Source organism: Salmo salar, chromosome 14 (assembly GCF_965601325.2).
Source record: "Salmo salar chromosome 14, fSalSal1, whole genome shotgun sequence".
Lineage (NCBI taxonomy): Eukaryota > Metazoa > Chordata > Actinopteri > Salmoniformes > Salmonidae > Salmo > Salmo salar.
This window is the reverse complement of record NC_138304.1, coordinates 14,672,038-14,693,963: the sequence shown is the minus strand read 5'-3', so window position 1 is coordinate 14,693,963 and position 21,926 is coordinate 14,672,038. Positions and strand designations below refer to the sequence as shown.

General features: G+C 42.5%; 1 protein-coding gene across 3 annotated transcripts in view; it reads right to left on the bottom strand.

The window, feature by feature from the left end:
* The window catches only part of LOC106568951 (microtubule-associated serine/threonine-protein kinase 3), a 60,108-nt gene that overhangs the window by 6,799 nt on the left and 31,383 nt on the right, over positions 1 to 21,926 (bottom strand). For all 3 annotated transcript variants that reach the window (XM_082960752.1, XM_082960751.1, XM_082960750.1), the window contains 16 exons: positions 17,593 to 17,694; positions 17,143 to 17,275; positions 16,744 to 16,814; positions 16,364 to 16,449; positions 14,822 to 15,030; positions 12,259 to 12,397; positions 11,912 to 12,044; positions 11,558 to 11,723; positions 11,043 to 11,144; positions 10,548 to 10,670; positions 10,263 to 10,381; positions 9,762 to 9,943; positions 9,325 to 9,467; positions 8,959 to 9,147; positions 8,359 to 8,573; positions 3,036 to 3,158 (listed from right to left, as the gene is read on the bottom strand). In XM_082960752.1, the coding sequence (XP_082816878.1) occupies positions 3,036 to 3,158; positions 8,359 to 8,573; positions 8,959 to 9,147; positions 9,325 to 9,467; positions 9,762 to 9,943; positions 10,263 to 10,381; positions 10,548 to 10,670; positions 11,043 to 11,144; positions 11,558 to 11,723; positions 11,912 to 12,044; positions 12,259 to 12,397; positions 14,822 to 15,030; positions 16,364 to 16,449; positions 16,744 to 16,814; positions 17,143 to 17,275; positions 17,593 to 17,694 (2,235 nt within the window). The remainder of the gene's footprint in view (positions 1 to 3,035; positions 3,159 to 8,358; positions 8,574 to 8,958; positions 9,148 to 9,324; positions 9,468 to 9,761; positions 9,944 to 10,262; positions 10,382 to 10,547; positions 10,671 to 11,042; positions 11,145 to 11,557; positions 11,724 to 11,911; positions 12,045 to 12,258; positions 12,398 to 14,821; positions 15,031 to 16,363; positions 16,450 to 16,743; positions 16,815 to 17,142; positions 17,276 to 17,592; positions 17,695 to 21,926) is intronic.

Genomic DNA, 21,926 nt, shown 5'->3' with positions numbered 1-21,926 from the left:
GCAAAAAAGCAATTTTTGAACAAAGGATGAGCTTTTCTTGATACTCTACTGGAGAACCATTTTGGGTTTAACTATAATTGATGTATGAGTGAAGCTTTTAGTGAGAGGTCTAAAGCTTTAATATTTAATTTGAGCCCCCCAAACTCATTATATAAAATAGGCACACTTAATTTTGTCTGGCTTTGTATTCAAAATAAGATTAAATATTTTTTGCTCATATGATTTAAAAAAAAAAAGTAATCTGGAGTAAGTAATTAAACTGTGATAGGACCAAAGAATTAATCAATGTGATTTTTCCATAGAGAAGTAATTACTTCTCCATGGTTGCAGAATCTTATCTATTTTTGCTAACTTTCTATTGAAATTGTTAAGTTCAATAAAGAATTGAGATGTGAATACCAAGTATGTTTACTTCCCCATCCACCCATTTTATTGGTAAACTACAAGGTAGTGTAAACACTGTTTTTTTAAATAATCCAATACATAATATGGTACACTTGTCATAATTACATTTCAGTCCAGAGAGGCTAGAAAAGTGATCAAGATTTTCAATGAGACTGTGCAGGGATCCAGATTGCGGACTTAAGAAAAAACTAGTCATCGGCATACAGACACTTTTGTACTTTAAATCAAACGTCTTTTCAAAATCTGCTCCGAAAACCAGGCCTGGTATCTTGGATGTTTCATAATGTTCAATTGTTTCAAGTAATTGTTATATATCATCTCCAATATATCGTCCATGTAAAAAACCTGTCTGATCAGGATGAACAATATCTGGTAAAACCTTTGTGTAAGAGGCCTCCAGTATTTTTAAATTGACTGGATATTTATACTTACCGCCTGAGTCCTGGTTTAGTAGTATTGAAATCAGACCTTGAGTACCTGAAAGTCTACCATTTTTATAGGAGTAATTAAACCATGCTAATAATGGATCTTTGAGTACATCAAAAAAGGTCTGATATACCTCTACTGGTAATACCATCAAGCCCTGGTGTTTTTACAGACTGAAAAGATTTATTGCCTCAGAAAGTTCTTCTGCAAGTTGGGTTTCACACAAGTCTTTTTGTAAATGTGTTATTCTTTTGGGGAAAAATCCCTTACAGTTAACGTCATTCAGTGGAAATGGAGGAGACTGAAAAGAAAACATTTGGTGAATCATGTATGACTCCATAATTTGTAACGATTTCTGTAAATTCTTTTTGAGAGTACTTATGTTCAAGAAAAATGTTGTGCATTTCACATAATTTTCAGTCCAATTCGCTTTATTTTTGTGATACATTACACTTGATTGTACTTGAATAAGTACCTCCATTTTTTCGTTTTTCCTCTAATCTATTTTGTGCCTCTATAGTAGTTTCCATTACCATCTACCTGCACTGTCACTTTCCTTACTTAATCTAATCTCGTTTGACCTAAACTTATTTTGTTTTAATGGCCTCTAAAAGTACCCCATACAATAAGGGGATCTGCTGTACCTATGTTGTGCAAAAAAAGTCAATTATGAATTATTTTGTCTTAGTTAAGAACAAATTGTCATCCAATAGGCTTTGATTCAATTTCCAATATCCCCATTCACGTGGAAATTCTGTAAGAGTTATATGGAGGCCAATTAGATGGTGGTCCGAACGCATTCGGTCTCCTATTGACACTTAAAAAATTTTTTTTTTACTTTTGATGCCAGCAAGAACGAGACCAGGAAGTAATCAAGACGGCTAGCTTGATGAAGCCTCACCCATGTATATCTCACTAGGTCAGGGTTTTTTCAGCCTCCATATATCCACTATTTCTAATGTATCCATGATCTTTGCGATCTCCTTAAGTGCTCGAGTGTGATCGTTTGTAGTGTGATTTCCTTTACGATCCATTGAGGTACTTAAAACCGTATTATAATCTCCCACCATAATAATAGATTATTTGGTTGCTTGTGAGCTCAATAGATTATATACATTTCTTTCTTCGTGGATCATCATTATTTGGCCCATATTTGGTCCCCTTTGAGTTTCTTTGCCCATGACAAAAGTATATTTCTCCCTCCCAGTCCTTTTTCCACCCAACCTCATCTATATTTGTAGAATGAGTTTCCTGTAAACAATATACATTTTTAGAATATAAATCTCTTTTTTTAATGATCTGCTAAGCCATTACAATTATAAGCGGCTATACTTACCATAATGACAGCCAAGTTTCAATTATACTTATCACAAACAATGTTCGTAAACTTACCATTAAAAAGCGCCATGATGATTAAGTGTCCTCATAGCCTCCAATTGTCCTAATATTCCACCCACTAAAACCTCCCCCCATATCTAGGTCTGTTGTCACTAAGACCATCAGACCATCTCCCTGACTCATGACACACCTTTGCATCCTAAGACAAACCCTTGGCCGCCAATTGGCGTAGGCCAGAGGGAAATATGGGCATTTTAAGAGAACTAACCAAATAACAGACCGAAAAAAAAATGGTAGCAATAATAGATCATATTTATGGAAATAACAGCACAATCTTATAAAACCATACTCATATTTAGAAAGTCCCAGCAAGGCTATAAGCATGTCAGCCCAGCCTGCTCAGTTCATTGGATTACATTGTTCAAAAAAAATTAAAATAAAGAGAGAAAACGACAGATAAAGAACTGGTCTTGCCATTTATCTATGTCCATTAGATGCAAGACATATTTAATGTCATTATATCCTGTTTTATTCAACAACAGGAAGATGACTGCAAATTAAAATTGGTCTTAGGCGTCACACTACCCCATGGGTATTCCTTTCAAGTTTAACTAACAAATCGAATGACCCAGACATGGAACGATAGCCAAGAATACACGCTGTACTGATAATCCAACCCTCTTCACACACAGCTTTTTTTTTAATTCCAGGGTCGTTGGTCTATCACCTCGGCTGTTTTACACCTAGGCCGATATCATTAGGCTCAGGAATATTACAGGTAGCGGAAATAGTAGAGATAGAGAAGGAAAGACCAATGGAAGGGAATGAGGAGTATTAAGACAGTCATCTTCCAGTGGGGGTCTCACCTTGAGCAGCAGCTCCACCACCTCAGTGTGCACAAGCCCCTGGACCGACTCTCCGTTCACGTGGGTGATGAGGTCACCGGCTCTCAGCCCTGCCTCATGAGCCGGGGTGTCCTCCTCCACACACTACAGGAACACATGAAGAAGAGCCAATCAGAACGTTACCCTGACCGCTTTGGCATTTGTATTTATTATGGATCCCCATTAGCTGCTGCCTCTTTCTGGGGTCCAGCAAAATTAAGGCAGTTTATTCCATTTTAACATTACATTCACAGATTTCACAACACACTGTGTGCCCTCAGGCCCCTACTCCACCACTAATCTACAGTACTAAATGCATGTGTATAGTGCGTATGTTATCGTGTGTGTATGTGCATGCATGTGTATGTTTGTGTTGCATCACAATGTGCTTTTTTATTTTACATATTTTACTGCTTGCATCAGTTACTTGATGTGGAATAGAGTTACATAGAGCCATGACTACATGTAGTGCTGTGCGCCTCCCACACTGTTCTGGACTTGGGGACTGAAGAGACCTCGTGGCATGTCTTGTGGGCTATACATGGGTTTCCGAGCTGTGTGCCAGTAGTTTAGACAGATCGGTGCATTCAACATGTCAATACCTCTCAAAAAGTCAATCTCTCCTCCACTTTGAGCCAGGAGAGATTGACATGCATATTATTAATATTAGCTCTCTATGTACATCCAAGGGCAAGCCGTGCTGCCCTGTTCTGAGCCAATTGCAATTTTTTTAAGTCCTTTTTTGTGGCACCTGACCACACGACTGCCTTGTTTAGTGTTGTTAAGGCATAGCAGTGCTTTTTATGGACATACTTCTCCCCATCTTAGCTACTGTTGTATCAATATGTTTTGACCATGACAGTTTACAATCCACGGTTACTCCAAGCAGTTTAGTCATCTCAATGTCCATATTATTTATTACAATATTTAGTTGAGGTTTACTGAATGATTTGCCCCAAATACAATGCTTTTACTTTTAGAAATATTTTAGGGCCAACTTATTCCTTGCCACCCATTCTGAAACTAAATGCAGCTCTTTGTGTTTCAGTCGCTGTAGTGGCTGACGTGTATAGTGTCGAGTCATCCGCATACATAGACACTCTGGCTTTACTGAAAGTCAGTGGCATGTCGTTAGTCAAGATTGAAAAAAAAAATCAAGGGGCCAAATCAGGAATTCCTGGGGAATTCCTGATTCGACCTGGATTATGTTGGAGAGGCTTCCATTAAAGAACACCCTCTGTGTTCTGTTAGACAAGTAACTCTTTATCCACATTATAGCAGGGGGTGTAAAGCCATAACACGTACGTTTTTCCAGCAGCAGACTATGATCGATAATGTCAAAAGCTTTTGTCATCAATTTCTCTCAGCCAATCATCAGTCATTTGTGTAAGTGCCGTGCTTGTTGAGTGTCCTTCCCTATAAGTTTGCTGAAAGTCTGTTGTCAATTTGTTTACCGTGAAATAGCACTGTATCCGGTCCAACAATTTTTTCCAGAAGTTTACTAAGGGTTTGTAACAGGCTGATTGGTCGGCAATTTAAGCCAGTAAAGGGGGCCTTACTATTCTTTGCTCACGGAATGATTTTAGCTTCCTTCCAGGCCTAAGGGCACACACTTTCTAGTAGGCTTAAATCAAAGATGTGGCAAATAGGAGTGGCAATATCCTCAGTAATTTTCCATCCAGATTGTCAGACCCCGGTGGCTTGTCATTATTAATAGACAATTTCACCTCTTCCACAATGATTTTACGGAATTCAAAAGTACAAGTAATCTTTCGTAATTTGGTCCGATATACTTGGATGTGCAGCGTCAGCGTTTGTTGCCGTCATGTCATCCCTAAGTTTGCTTATCTTGCCAATGCAGCAGATAGCCTAGTGGTTAGAGCGTTGGACTAGTAACCGGAAGATTGCAAGATCGAATCCCTGAGCTGACAAGGTTGAAATCTGTCGTTCAAGGCAGATCTGTTCCTAGGCCGTCATTGAAAATAAGAATTTGTTCATAACTGACTTGCCTAGTTAATAAAGGTTAAATAATAAAAAATTCAAAAGTAATTTAAAGTAGTTGGCGATATCAGTGGGCTTTGCGATGAATGAGCCATCTGACTCAATGAATGGAGCCGAGTTGGCTTTTTTTCCCCCCAAAATGTCATTGAAAGTGCCCCAAAGCTTTTTACCATGTCATCTTTGTTTCATAGTATAGTTTCTTTTTATTTAGTCACATGATTTCTTATTTTGCAGTACGTTTGCCAATCAGTTGGGCTGCCAGACTTATTTGCCATACCTTTTGCCTCGTCCCTTCTCAACCATACAATGTATCAATTACTCATCAATCCACAGGGATTTAACAGTTTTTACAGGAATTTTATTAATGGGTGCGTGCTTATTAGTAACTGGAATAAGCAATTTCATAAATGTGTCAAATGCAGCGACTGGTTGCTCCTCATTACACACCACAGACCAGCAAATATTTCTTTACATCATCAACATATGAATCACTACAAAACTTATTGTATGACCTCTAACACACTATATTATGCCCAGCCTTTGGAACTTTGGTTTTCATAGATATGGCTATTACATTGTGATCACTACATCCTATGGATTTGGATACTGCTTTAAATGCAAAATTTTGCAGCATTAGTAAAGATGTGATCAATACATCTTGATTTAATTCCTGTGCCGTTTGTAACTACCCTGGTAGGTTGACTGACACCTTGAACCAGGTTGCAGGCACTAGTTCCAGTTTAAAGTTTTGAGTGGGCAGCTTGATGAGAGCCAGTCAATATTTAAAAATCACCCAGAAAATATACTTCTCTTATCACATACATTATCAAGCATTTCACACATGGTATCCAGATACTGACTGTTAGCACTTGGTCTATAGCAGCTTCCCACAATAATGGGCTTTAGGTGAGGCAGATCATCCTGTAGCCATTTTACTTCAACAGTATTTAACATTAGATCGTCTAAGCTGGCATTTCTGTCTTCTTGGTAGATGTTATAACCATGCATTGCTACCACTGTATCAAAGGTATTATCTAAGTGCGTTTCAGAGATAGTCAGAATATGAATGTCATCTGTTACAAGCAAGTTATTGACTTCATGGATCTTGTTTCTCGGGCTGCATATGTTAATACGAGCAATTTTTTAGCACTTCTCTGGGTTGCTTGATTGTTTTTAATGCTTTACTGGGAAGCTTATCAGAAGTAGACTTGCTCATGTTATTTATATTGGAGCCAATAGTGCAGGGTGAGCTGCACCAAGTGGTCTTCCCACTAGGGCACACCGCCTCAAGTACTAACAGTGTAACTCCAGTTCATAGGCTCATGATTACTGCATACAATATCTGTAGGATAAACAGAGGTATACCGTGCAATTAGATGCACATAAATTAATTACAATGCCTGGCAAAAGTATTCATCCCCCTTGTCGTTTTTCCTATTTTGTTGCATTACAACCTGTAATTTAAATAGATTTTTATTTGGATTTCATGTAATGGACATACACAAAATAGTCCAAACTGGTGAAGTGAAAAAATTACTTGTTTAAAAAAATTAAAATAAATAAGTTTAAAAAAAAGGAACAGTGGTGCGTGCATATGTATTCACCCCCTTTACTATGACGCCCCTAAATAAGATATGGTGCGCCAAATTACCTTCAGAAGTCACATAATTAGTTAAATAAAGTCCACCTGTGCGCACACACACACACACACCTGTTCTGAAAGGTCCCAGAGTCTGCAACACCACTAAGCAAGGGACACCACCAAGCAAGCGGCACCATGAAGACCAAGGAGCTCTCCAAACAGGTCAGGGACAAAGTTGTGGAGAAGTCCAGTTCAGGGTTGGGTTAAAAAAAAAATATCCAAAACTGAACAGCCCACAGAGCACCACTAAATACATTATTAAAAATGGGAAGAATATGGCACCACAACAAACCTGCTAAGAGAGGGCCGCCCACCAAAACTCATGGATCCGGCAAGGAGGGCATTAATCAGAGGCAACAAAGAGACCAAAGATAATACTGAAGGAGCTGCAAAGGTCCACATCAGAGATTGGAGTATCTGTCCATAGGACCACTTTAAGCCGTACATTCCACAGAGCTGGGCTTTACGGAAGAGTGGCCAGAAAAAAAGCCATTGTCTTAAAGAAAAGAAATAAGCAAACACATTTGGTGTTCTCCAAAAGACATGTGGGAGACTCCCCAAACATATGGAAGGTACTCTGGTCAGATGAGACTAAAATTTAGCTTTTTGACCATCAAGGAAAACGCTATGTCTGGCACAAACCCAAAACCTCTCATCACCCCGAGAACACCATCCCCACAGTGAAGCATGGTGGTGGCAGCATCATGCTGTGGGGATGTTTGTCGGCAGGGACTGGGAAACTGGTCAGAATTGAAGGTATGATGGTGCTAAGTACAGGGAAATTATTGAGGGAAACCTGTTTCAGTCTTCAAGAGATTTGAGACTGGGACGGAGGTTCACCTTCCAGCAGGACAATGACCCTAAGCATACTGCAACACTCGAGTGGTTTAAGCGGAAACATTTAAATGTCTTGGAATGGCCTCGTCAAAGCAAAGACCTCAATCCAATTGAGAATCTGTGGTATGACTTAAAGATTGCTGTACACCAGCGGAACCCATTCAACTTGAAGGAGCTGGAGCAGTTTTGCCTTGAAGAACGGGCAAAAATCCCAGTGGCTAGATGTGCCAAGCTTATAGAGACATATCCCAAGAGACTTGCAGCTGTCGTTGCTGCAAAAGGTGGCTCTACAAAGTATTGACTTTGGGGGAGGTGAATAGTAATGCACGCTCAAGTTCTGTTTTTTGTGTACTTTCTTGTTCGTTTCACAAGAAAAAATATTTTGTATCTTCAAAGTGGTAGGCATGTGTATATCAAATGATACAAACCACCAAATATTCCATTTTAATTCCAAGTTGTAAGGCAACAAAATAGGAAAATGCCAAAGGGTGAATACTTTCGCAAGCCACTGTACATTGTGTTTGCCAATGCCCCTAGGATCATGTACATTTGATGCAGCATTATGACAACTCATTGTCACAATGGTAGGGATTAACTGAGTGGTCTTGGATCATTGAAAAGTTATTGTTCCAACGCAGCCTTGAAATACGTAACTAAAATGTACAACAAGACAAAATAACATGTTGGCTAAAGTAGAAACTGTAAGACTAAGATTGAATAGCCAGATTTCCCTGACCAAGATGGCCGTCCTGTAGTTGCGTTGCCGGGTTGCCAAAGACCATTCTAGTGTTCCATTTCATTTCATTCTGTGGTAGGTACACTTACCCAAACCATGTGGTGCACGGTGTAGATGTCTGAGTCACCCATGTAGACACGGATGGCTCGCACGGCGAAGCCGAACCTCTTCCCAGAGCTGTGGATGACCACGGGGGGGCGCAGGCTACTGAGGGACGGGTCCCCTCGGCTGGGGGACGAGTCCCGGGACGAGGGGTTGGAGGACAGGGATGACTTGGGGCTGGCGGGGGCACCATCCGCAGTGTCTGGGGGGTATGGAGAGAGGCCATATGCTAGGACTGAGGAATTTCTTGGGAAATTTAGCAAAGTATAGTCTGTTTATGAAGCCGGAACAAGCATATCAAATCACACAGGCTTGCAGGGCACTGTAGGCTACATATACAGTACAATACTAGGTGTGTTGTTGTTGCTAGCATTATGCTAACCTAGAGACAGTGGCTACATCTCAAATGAATGGCCCATATAAAAAGTATACTTTTAGTCAAAGCTCTGGACAAAAGCAAAATCGACAGAAATAGAATTCTATGAAGCGACACATGCACCAGGAATAAGGTACCACTTGAGACCAGACACTCTTAATGTGTCAGTGTAGGCTAGTACACGATAGCTAGCTCCAGGAGGTTTACCAACCTGGGGTGATGAGGGACAGGCCAGAGACGGAGGCAGACTTGGGGACCATGCAGCCCGCGGGGGATCTGGGCTTCTCAGGGGTGTCCGGCTGGTGCCCGAAGCGGCGGGACCCCCCACGCCTGTAGGAGGGCCGCGTACCGGTGCTGTTACTACGGAGACGGATACGCCGCAAGTTGGACACTACGCCATCTGAGAGAGGAGGGGGGGTTAAGTGAATGTGCTGGCTGGAGTGTGTGCAATTTTATCTTTTAGAAATGTAAGCCCAGTAAGAAAATCCTGTGTGTATGTTTACTTTATGACAGTGTGTCTATGTCTCCAACTATGCGTGTGTAGCCCTAAACACATTTGTGTGTAGTCTCAACTCACCCTCATCCTCGGCTGAGATGGCAAAGCGTGGCATGGTGTCCAGGCTCTGGGTGCTGTTCATCACCAGCGGACTGGCACTCCTCTCTGACTGGGACGAACCGGAGGAGGCCCTGGGACGCAGGCTAGAGGACTTGAGGGGAGGACTGAATGGAAGGATACACTTAGAGGGCAGTTGCGATCTGGTTATGCTAAAATTGATGGAAGAATGAAACCTGCTGCCCACTAATTTATATTTAACTTTAAAATGTGTGCATGTTTTCAATAGTTATTTGGAGTGGAATGTGATGTCTCCCTTATAAGCATAGAAAGACGCAAATATAACGCTGTTTAGTGAATTTTGCCGCTGTTCCGGCTAAAGCTAGACTCCTCTCACAACTTCACACAAAACAGTGTAGTCTGAGTGCTGTGTTATTGTACCAAGGAACTTCATTGCTTACCTTCCTCTGTGTCCCTCGTTCCTCTGGTCCCTGCTGGCCCCCTGTTTGTGTCCCTCTCCTGGGGAGAGGAAACTCCTCCCCTCCCACCTCCCCACCTTCTCCTCACTGTGGCTGCGCTCTGACGAAGACAGGCTATGAATGGATGGCGTGGAGGTGGACAGGTGCTCCGTGCTGCTGTACACCTGGGGGGGGGGGGGGGGGGCACTCAGAGGTCAGAAAAAGGTCAGAAAAAACAAGCATGACCTCCTAAAAAATGTTTTAATGCTTACTAACAAAACCACAGGTTATTTCAGTAAAGCCGTTTGAAGGGGAAGTCATTACAGTGAGACTTTCGCATGAAGGGAAGTTATTTTCCAGTTAACAAATATTTGTTGTATTTCGACAAACCAAAACATGATGATTTTACAAGGGGCAGTGTTGCAAGGAGTATTCTTCAGTAAAATATATGTTTGGCATACTCTAAATCTAAACGATATGAACAAACATTGGGTCATTTCCCACCTTGCTAAAGCGATGTGCCACAGAGGAGAACTGCTTGAGCTCCAGGGACGTGTCTTCATCACAGGTCTCATCATCGTCGTCATCATCTGAGCCCAGGTGACTGTACCGCTCAGATCGGGCTGGAGAGCAACACAAACGCACATTGCAAGTCAGTAGCCCACACACTCATCCAGCATAGAGCAGGTTATGTTCACCGCCCTTGTTTACAGGCAACTTCTACCTTCACTGTCTTACACAACAACATTTAAATACTCCCAAATGAGAGTGGTAAAGGTCACCACCTACTGTCAAAGTAGCTGGTGTCGTCCTCAGTCTCCAGTTGGGGGATAAACTCAGCTTTCTGTCGTAACAGTCCGTTCCAGTCCAGACCCACAAAGAACATGTGCATCTTAACCTCTGGTGTCCCCCCTGGGAGTAACATAGGGATAAGTGTTTTCATCAAACCATGTAATCAATATGGCCAAGATAGTCAAACCCACAACACTTTAGGTGATGCTTTTTTGATGAATCTCATCAAACCATCTCAGTAATAAAAACAATCATGACATTGAAATACGTTTCAGTGAAGAAAAAAAAATACAATGAGTTGTGCGTGGAGCCTCTAGAAGTTTCTCATTCATCATTATTCACGATTATCCGGAAACATCACGGTAGCGCGTCCACAGTGACGGAGAAATGCTCCCGAAACATATTCCTAAATCTTAATTACAATAAACGTAGACTCCAAAATGAGAAATGAAGAAAGCGGTAAAAAAATATAAAAAAGAAAAAGACACCCACCAGTCCCGAGGCGGTCCAGAGGGCTTTGCCTCAGCAGCCTGGTGATCAGGTCCTGGGCATCAGCAGGCAGGGCGTCCTCCCCCTCAGGCCAGATGATGTCATCTGTGACACACACATTTCCTGAATACTATAATCATCTGAATTACACACAACACAACATGAAACATTTGACAATAATTCAAAACAGACTGGTAGGTGGGAACTGTGATATTGATGACGAGAAGTTCATCTTGACATTGGTGACTAGATGTTTCAAAGACATCTGCCTATCCCAGAGTAAGAAAAGCTAGAGGGTGTGTTTGGATCACAGTCTTTTTGCACCACGCAACAGAGGCAATCCATGGCAAAAGACAGAAGGTGCTTGTAGAGCCTACTCATTGAATTCATTTGACCAGTCAGAGCCATGTTACCCTAGCCTGGATAAACCAGAGCGAACGATTAAAAACAGTAAAACATAGCATTCGGTCTAATTTAACCAGGCTAACGTTTTCCCCCATTCAGGAGATGACTCTCACCATTGACCACCTGTCCGAAGAGCTGTTCGGGTGTCTCCCCGAAGAAAGGCACGCAGCCCACCAGGAACTCATAGAGGATGATGCCCATAGCCCACCAGTCCACCGGCTTCCCATAGCCCTGCCTCAGGATCACCTCTGGAGCAATGTACTCCGGAGTACCACACACCTGGGACAGAGAGAACCAGAAGGGAGGATTTAAGAATGGAGATTGGACAAGAGAGAGTATAAGTCAGGTAGCTAAACCAAATGAGAAGGTATGACACTGACAGACAGACAAGACAGTTGTAGAGGACATTAGAAACCAATTAAGACAAACATTTAGAGAAAGAGGACAGAGAGAAATGGAGACCTCACCTGCTTGTCTATAAACTCCCTTGTGTCCTTCTCGATGTGTTCCTCATACAGGTTGGTGGTCATGTTCATCAGGCCGATCTTGGACAGGCCAAAGTCAGTCAGCTTGATGTGGCCCATGGACGTGATCAGCAAACTACACAGGAAGAAAATACATTAGAAAACAATAGTTTACAAACAAACAGAAGTTGATGCTGGATAGTGAACAATGCAGAATGAAGCCTTGGTGTTAAAAAAAACAAAAAACAAATCCAGAATGTTTGTTATACACATGAACACAAAGTAGAAGACACACTGCCATTAACTTATAATATGAGCAGGACACCTGGCTAGTCAGGTTCCAGACTCACTTGTCAGGTTTCAGGTCTCTGTGTACGATGCCGTAGTTGTGGAGGTACTCCAGTGCCAAGACAGTCTCCGCAAAGTACATCCTGGTCATGTCCACCGGCAGCGGGCCAATGTTTTTCAACAGGTTGGCACAGTCCCCACCTGAGGAGGAAGATGACACGCCAACAGACTGTGTAAAAGGCTGGCAGCAACCACCATGAGAACCTTATTTGATTTGTGTGCTGCTGGGACTTGAATTTGAACTGCAAGGCAGCAGAGTTAAAGCTGCTATAACAGATGTTTGTCTGACAATCATTTCAACTAATCTCCGCCTTGGGCTTCCTCGACACACAAAGAGTGAATTTGGAGTCATTACGTTTAGAATATGTGGGTTGAGGGAGGGTAAGGTGGTATTCTGACGTACGGTCATGCTCCAGAACCATGCAGCAGTACCATCTGTAAATCAATATGTAGCATCTGAGTGTAAAAATCAATGTGTGTGTGACTGTGTGCATCTTGTATGTCATTCCAGTGGACCCTACCCTTCCATACAGTGAGGGAAAAAAGTATTTGATACCCTGCTGATTTTGTACGTTTCCCACTGACAAAGAAATGATCAGTCTATAATTTTAATGGTAGATTTAATAGAACAGTGAGAGACAAAATAACAAAACAATCCAGAAAAACACATGTCTAATGTTAGAAAATGATTTGCATTTTAATGAGGGAAATAAGTATTTGACCCCTCTGCAAAACATGACTTAGTACTTGGTGGCAAAACCCTTGTTGGCAATCAGAGGTCAGACGTTTCTTGTAGTCGGCCACCAGGTTTGCACACATCTCAGGAGGGATTTTGTCCCACTCCTCTTTGCAGATCTTCTCCAAGTCATTAAGGTTTCGAGGCTGACGTTTGGCAACTCGAACCTTCAGCTCCCTCCACAGATTTTTTATGGGATTAAGGTCTGGAGACTGGCTAGGCCACTCCAGGACCTTAATGTGCTTCTTCTTGAGCCACTCCTTTGTTGCCTTGGCCGTGTGTTTTGGGTCATTGTCATGCTGGAATACCTATCCATGACCCATTTTCAATGCCCTGGCTGAGGGAAGGAGGTTCTCACCCAAGATTTGGCGGTACATGACCCCGTCCATCGTCCCTTTGATGCGGTGAAGTTGTCCTGTCCCCTTAGCAGAAAAACACCCCCAAAGCATAATGTTTCCACCTTCATGTTCGACGGTGGGGATGGTGTTCTTGGGGTCATAGGCAGCATTCCTCCTCCTCCAAACACGGCGAGTTGAGTTGATGCCAAAGAGCTCCATTTTGGTCTCATCTGACCACAACACTATCACCCAGTTGTCCTCTGAATCATTCAGATGTTCATTGGCAAACTTCAGATGGGCATGTATATGTGCTTTCTTGAGCAGGGGTACCTTGCGGGCGCTGCAGGATTTCAGTCCTTCACGGCGTAGTGTGTTACCAATTGTTTTCTTGGTGACTATGTGTAACAGTGTAGGTTCCGTCCCTCTCTTCGCCCAAACCTGGGCTCGAACCAGGGACCCTTGCACACATCAACAACTGACACCCACCGAAGCATCGTTACCCATTGCGCCACAAAAGCCGCGGCCCTTGCAACACAAGGGGAAACCCTACTTCAAGTCTCAGAGCGAGTGACGTCACCGATTGAAACGCTATTAGCGCGCACCACCGCTAACTAACTAGCCATTTCACATCGGTTACACTCACCCCCCTTTTGACCTCCTCCTTTTCCGCAGCAACCAATGATCCGGGTCACGGCACCAATGTAACAGTGTAGGTTCCGTCCCTCTCTTCGCCCCAACCCGGGCTCGAACCAGGGACCCTTGGCCATTTCACATCGGTTACATATGGTCCCAGCTGCCTTGAGGTCATTGACAAGATCCTCCCGTGTAGTTCTGGGCTGATTCCTCACCGTTCTCATGATCATTGCAACTCCACGAGGTGAGATCTTGCATGGAGCCCCAGGCCGAGGGAGATTGACAGTTATTTTGTGTTTCTTCCATTTGCGAATAATCGCACCAACTGTTGTCACCTTCTCACCAAGCTGCTTGGTGATGGTCTTGTAGCCCATTCCAGCCTTGTGTAGGTCTACAATCTTGTCCCCGACATCCTTGGAGAGCTCTTTGGTCTTGGCCATGGTGGAGAGTTTGGAATCTGATTGATTGATTGCTTCTGTGGACAGGTGTCTTTTATACAGGTAACAAGGTGAGATTAGGAGCACTCCCTTTAAGAGTGTGCTGCTAATCTCAGCTCGTTACCTGTATAAAAGACACCTGGGAGCCAGAAATCTTTCTGATTGAGAGGGGTCAAATACTTATTTCCCTCATTAAAATGCAAATCAATTTATAACATTTTTGACATGCGTTTTTTCTGGATTTTGTTGTTATTCTGTCTCTCACTGTTCAAATAAACCTACCATTAAAATTATAGACTGATCATTTCTTTGTCAGTGGGCAAAAGTACAAAATCAGCGGAGGATCAAATACTTTTTCCCCTCACTGTATACATAAGTCTATGTGAGTCTGCAGGGGTGTATATCTTCATTAAGAACCTACCTTCTACATACTCCATGACCATACATAGGTGTCTGCGAGTCTCGAAGGAGCAGAACATGGAGACGACGAAGGGGTTCTCAGCGAAAGTCAGGATGTCCCTCTCCACAAATACCTGCTGGATCTGATTCCTCAGCATCAGGTTCTGCCGATTGATCTTCTTCATGGCAAAACGCTGCCGGGTCTCCCTGTGCCTCACCAGGAACACAGCACTGCGACCACGGAAAAGGAGAGAGAAGGGGAGACCGAGAGCGAGAGAGAAAGAAAATGGAGAGAAGAAAAGTCAGTTACTTCGGTGCTTCTTATAACAGTCTTAAATTACTTCTTCTACACTGATGTGAGAGAGTACGACCAGTAAGCATCCATCATATTGCTTTTGCCATATTGTGTAGTGGAGATGAAAGAGGAAGTAGTCTTCTGTAAAACTATTAAGACACAGGCCCTTTTCAGAAACAGCCCCTAGTCACTTTTGGAGATCTGAGAGGATTGGACAAGTGTAAGCAATGCAGGGTGTACACTACACGACTTTCTAAACCCTAACGTCGCTGAGCCTCGCGATTGTCTCTCCGGTCGTTTTTTTTTTTGTCTCGCCAACGTAGCGGTGCGCACACTAAACAATGTGGCACAGACTGGGTGTCAGACACTACAAGATTCTTTACTTGATCGTGAGGATTGTCGATACCGCGCGGTCTTGCGAAAAACAACCGAATCACATCATTGTTAACGCAACTAGAACGAGTGGTGGCTTGAAGCAGCCTCAAAACGTTTTCAGTCAGACATTCACGCTTGCCATACAGAGTAAACATTTCTAGCTAATATTTTTTACTGAATAACATTTGCTTGTGAACATCAGAGCTGTAACGACTTGACACTTTGGCTAAAAGGCAAGTACGGACACATACTAGTTATAGTCGTCGCTCCTGTTCGAGTGTCTACGCATTCTGGGTGACGCAAAACAATATCGTCATCTCACTGGCGTCTTCTCTGGCGAGCTCTCATTGGCTATTGCTGATCACCGTTCTCAAAACTTGTCGTTGCACATCTCACCCAGAATGCACATCTCACCCAGAAGAACAGTGCGGACTTTGTGCTGATAAATCAAACAGAGTTTGAAAATAAAATCGGGACGTCCGGGACTGCTCAAAGACGGGATTGGTAGCCCTCAGATTGGGTCTCTGACCCGCTCACAATAAACGAGCGCCTGTGACGGCCGTGTGCCTCGAGTAAGCAACGACATGGGTATTTTGTCTCTGATCTTAAAAACGTGTCTGGGACAGCTAAATCAGGGCCAAAATCATATAGTGTACAATATGGTACTTAATATGGTACAGTTGGTCCACTAACAACATATTTGAACAGGCATTTGGCCAGTTGGTCATAAATATTGGCGTGGTATTTGTTGAAGAAATGTCATTCTGGCATTTTGGCCAACTGCATGGCAGCACACGCATTCAAGATATCCTCTTTCTGTTTCACTTCTGTGTTCTGCACACTCAGATTACCTCAAAAAGACAGACCGCTTCCAAACGAAGAGCTCGTACTCACCCATAGGCCCCGTTACTGATGAGCTTGAGGGTGTCAAAGTCGCTCTCAACTGGTTTCCTGCGAGAAGGAGTGCAGGCTGCCCGGTTCTAAGAGATAAAATTGAGGAACAAAGCAAATTTCTCCTGAACACATTTGCCAGGTCCAAACGATTAAACATGCCGTGTAATTGCCATAGTATGTGTTATATAGTTATAGAACTTCCTTAACGGTCTTCTATGCATCTCATCTAAAGCCAAGCGAATTCTAGAACGTGCTCGTTCATGCTATAGGCCTTCACAGTACACGCTACACTATGCTAATATATTGCTTTACATCCCTTTTTTCTAAACCATCATGGGGCTGACCTTATCCTGCAGTGAAACTGTTTCTGGTTGCCTTACCTCCCCAGTGTCGTCACCGTCTCTGCAGGCCGCTCCGTGACCAGGGCAGGTCTGCTCCAGGTGGACCATGTCTACAGTACAACAGTGGGAGAGAGACAATTGTCAGGCTCCAAACGAAAGGAAACAGACTGAAACCTGTAGAGACTACCTGGACAATACGAAACACCCCTTCACTGTAGCAAGTGCTTTATCTTGCATGCCCAGATGAACATGACCCTTGCCATCCTCACACTGTCACCCTTCCGCAACTCAGTGCGATCACAAGTTGATCTATTGCACATTATACTCTGAGACAATAAGGGAGAATCAACAGGTAGCCGCTTAGCCAGGTTTTAAAATAACACTAACGTGCTTCATATTAAAAGAGATGGTGGAAGAAAAAGCCCCACGGTACTGTACCTTCCAGAGGGTCTCTGGTGAGGCCCAGCTGGCTGATGATGTAGCGGGGAATGTCCGTCTTGATGACCTGGCCCACCTTGGCGTGGTCCTCTGCTGCCTCCAGACGGTGCAAGAACTCCTCTGGGTTAAACTCCTATTGGTGGTGTAAAGACCATAGGAATATTGGTTATCACGATTCGCATTACATAGGTCGATGTATACCAGGGTTATTAGTGTTATGACCCTGTAACAAGCTAGTGAGTACACTCGGTGGTGGAGTACTTAAGTCTAGCGCTCAATGTACTTAACCTACGAAAAATGATTAACAACATCAGAGGCTGGGCAAAATGCATCGTGGATGTTACGTATCATATTAGTTGTGTTGGTTAGCGATTGCTTTAGGAGCACCACTTCCTGAAATGGAGAAGAAAAAAAAATACATATATATTTTCATGATTGTTGGAATCTTACCAGACACTCCAGTAACCTGGCTGGCCTGGAGATAATGATGAGAATCTTCTTCACTAGCTTGATGATGACGGTCACTTCCTCACTGTCTGACCGCTCATACGCCTGATGACCATGACAAGAACAATACAGAACCTTATATGCCTGGTATATGCAATAGGCAGCAGGTAAATCAATTCAAATTATATTTGTCCCACGCGCCGAATAAAACAGGTGTAGAGCTTACCGTGAAATGCTTACTTACAAGCCCTTAACCAACAGTGCAGTTCAAGAAAGGGTTAAGAAAATTATTTACCAAATAAAAAGTAAAATAAATTATAAAAAGTAGCCTATCGGTTAGAGCGTTGAGCCGAAAGGTCGCTAGTTCGAATCCCCGAGAAGACAAGGTGAAAACCTGTCCCACTGAGCAAGGTACTTAACCCTAAATGCTCCAGGGTCACTGTTGATAATGTCTGACCCTGGCAGCGTCCCCACTCTGAGGGTGTTGGGATATGCAAAACAATATAATACAATTGACACATTGTATTATACATGTACATAAGCATCCACCAAAACATAATAATAATTATAATCATGACACCACTGCGATACATTGGTATGGAACTCCATAGAAACATTACAAAATAATCTGTTATAAATGTCAGTGGCTTAGTCTGTATAGTAACGATAATCAAATAGAACACTTACAGTATGACTAATTCTTTCATAATCAAATAACCAGACTGACCCTTTAAGTGAGAACAATCTGCGATTGCTACAGACATTTCTTGACTTATAAATTAATGATATCTATCCTTTGATTCTTGAAGACTAACTTATGAATGCCTCATGAGCTTAGTTCAACTGTTGCACCCCATCAGAACCCAAAATCTAAGTTTGTAATTTTTTTATATTTTTTTTAAATGTAATTGTAAACAAACACTGTATAGCATCAAAACATATTGAAAACTATAATTGTGAGGTAGCTCCGTCTATGAATTTTAAAGTGGTTACATTTCTCCAGCCCCATCCCTGATCTTCGTTATTGTTTGAACTGCAGATTGCCCCTTTAAGGATTAGGGTCAAAGAGAGGTTTTTGAACTGCTCCTATTAGTAATCGGTTGGTAGTTGGCTTAGTATTCACCGTTTCAAGTTATTACAAATGTGGCAGAAATAGCTCAGAATCATGTTTAAGGCATGAGACCGGCAATCATCTTTCTGAAAAATCTAAGTTGCAAAGTTGTAGTCGATGCTTTAACAAATGGTGATTGTGATAGGAGATACTGAGGAGCCTGCAACACCGTCTAACAAGAAAGTACAACAAAGTGTATGAACACTGACAGGGTTGCATAATACTGTAATTCCGTCTAGGATGTGACGTTTTTTTTTGAAGAGATGGTACATCCTTGGTCTTGGGACAAAAACAAACCATTATAAGTGGACTGAATGAACTCGGATGAGTCCTATATTTAAAAAAAAAATGTATGACATACAAGGGAAAACTGCCAAAAAACTACCAAAGCAGAAAATAAAAACAAGCCATTGGTCCTATGGAAAATTAGGCAATGAGCCCTACTTAAGCAATTACATCTAAGACTGGAGAGATCCATTTGGCAGGCGCCAACTAATGGTCTAGAATCAAAGCATGGCGAGAACCTACAGTATCAAATGACCAATTCCAATCTATTGTTCTCAATACACAGGACTCTGGAGCCTTTAAAAAGTCTAAATCAATAACCAGGATTCGAGCCAACTTTTTTTATGCGCTTAAAGTACATACATTTGGGAAAGTATTCAGAACCCTTAACTTTTTGCACATTTTGTTAAGTTAGTCTTATTCGAAAATGGATTAAAAAACAATTCATCAATCTACACACAATAGCCCATAATGACAAAGTGAACAGGTTCAGAAATGTTGTTTGCAAATGTATTCAAAATAAAAAACAGAAATAACGGATTTACATAAGTATTGGAGTCCACCTGTCATAAATTAAATTGATTGGACATGATTTGGAAAGGCACACACCTGTCTATATAAGGTCCCACAGTTGACAGTGCATGTCAGAGCAAAAACAAAGGAATTGTCCGTAGAGCTCCGAGACAGAATTGTGTCGAGGCACAGATCTGGGGAAGGGTACCAAAAAAAAAAGTCTGCAGCATTGAAGGTCCCCAAGAACTGTGGCCTCCATTATTCTTCAATGGAATACGTTTGGAACCATCAAGACTCTCCCTAGAGCTCGCTGCCCGGCCAAACTGAGCAATCGGTGGAGAAGGGTCTTGGTCAAGGAGGTGACCAAGAATCCGATGGTCACTGACAGAGCTCCAGAGTTCCTCTTTGGAGATGGGAGAACCTTCCGGAAGGACAACCATCTCTGCAGCACTCCATCAATCAGGCCTTTATGGTAGAGTGGCCAGACGGAAGCCACGCCTAAGTAAAAAGGCACATGACAGGCCACTTGGAGTTTGCCAAAAGGCACCTAAAGGACTCTCAGATAATGAGAAACAAGATTCTCTGGTGTGAAAAAAAACCAAAATTGAAGTCTTTGGCCTGAATGCCAAGCGTCACGTCTGGAGTAAACCTGGCACCATCCCTATGGTGAAGCTTGGTGGTGGCAGCATCATGCTGTGGGGATGTTTCTCAGCGGCAGGGACTGGGAGACCAGTCAGGACTTAGGGAAAGATGAACGGAGCATAGTACAGACAGATCATTGATGAAAACCTGCTCCAGTGCACTCGAGCTCAGATGGTTCACCTTCCAGCTGGACAACGGACCTAAGCACACAGCCAAGACAACGCAGGAGTACCTCTGGGTTAAGTCTCTGAATGTCCTTGAGTGGCCCAGCAAGAGCCTGGACTTGAACCTGATCGAACATCTCGAGACCCGAAAATAGCTGTACAGGGACGCTCCCCATCCAACCTGACAGAGCTTGAGAGGATCTGCAGAGAAGAAACTCCCCAAATACAGGTATGCCAAGCTTATAGCGTCATACCCAAGAAGACTCAAGGCAGTAATCGCTGCCAAAGGTGCTTCAACAAAGTACTGAATAAAGGGTCTGAATACTTACGTAAATGTGATAGCGGTTCCTCATTTTTAATACATTTGCAGAAATGTCTAAAACTTTTTGCTTCGCCATTATGGGGTAGTGTGTGTAGATTGAGGGGGGAAAAAAACAATTTAATCAATTTTAGAATAAGGCTGTAACGTATCAAAATGTGGAAAAAGGGGACTTAATGCTTTCCGAATGCACTGTATCGGATAAAACAACAAGTGTCGGTAAACGTTCCTAATGGCGACAAAACAAAATGGGTGTCACGCCCTGACCTTAGAGAGCCGTTTTGTTTTGGTTAGGTCAGGGTGTGTTGTGGGCAATCTAGTTTTCGTATTTCTTTGTTTTGGCTGGGTATGGTTCCCAACAGAGGCAGCTGTCTATCATTGTCTCTGATTGGGAATCATACTTAGGCAGCCTTTTCCCCACCTGTGTTTGTGGGTAATTATTATTTCTGTGAGTGTTTTGTGTGCTCCACAGTTGCGTCACGTTTCTTTCTGTTTATTGTTTTGTTTGGTTTTCTGCAGTAAAGAATGTGGAATTACCTGCACGCTGCGCCTTGGCTGATTTATGGCAGGGAGTTTGAGGACAGTGAACGTGCCAATAACATAGGAAAGGTGGGATATGTGTGTGTCTGTATAATGAATTGTGTGAGAATGGGCAGTAAAAATATTTCTGCGCAAATATTAATAAAATAACCATCCAACCATTGAAGTAAACTTGGAGTCACGCAATTACATGTGTGGTCCTGCCATTACAACACGGGAAAACATGCAGTTTTAGGCTACAGACTACGTAAATTATGATGCTCTTCACAGGGTAGTGAAAGTGCATGGCGTTGCGCTTGACGCTCTTTTCCAATAAATATTGAGGGTCTTATTCTGGTGACACGATTGATGCTCTGCTGCAGTTTGACAAATTAAAATAGGTCTCGCTCTTTTGTCCATATTATTAATAACAACAACATGATGGCGCCTGAGGGGATGGCTGCCGTTTTATTGGCTCGTAACCAACCGTGCTATTTTGTTTGTTTTTTCACATTGTAACTTTTTATTAAAGAGCATGCACCATACATACACAACTTATCTTTGCTCTCTTTACTAAGGAGCATAGTTACATTCACACGTTAAGGGTACATTTTGGCTGTATAGAGCAAATATTTCAAGATTATGAATAAGTATACCACTTGGATTAAGCCACAAACAAACAAACAAAAAGCCACACAAAAATGACAGAATAAGACACGTACGATATGTCAGGAACTCTGACCAGACACCTTCATACCTATGCTGTCTATGTTGCAAGACTGAT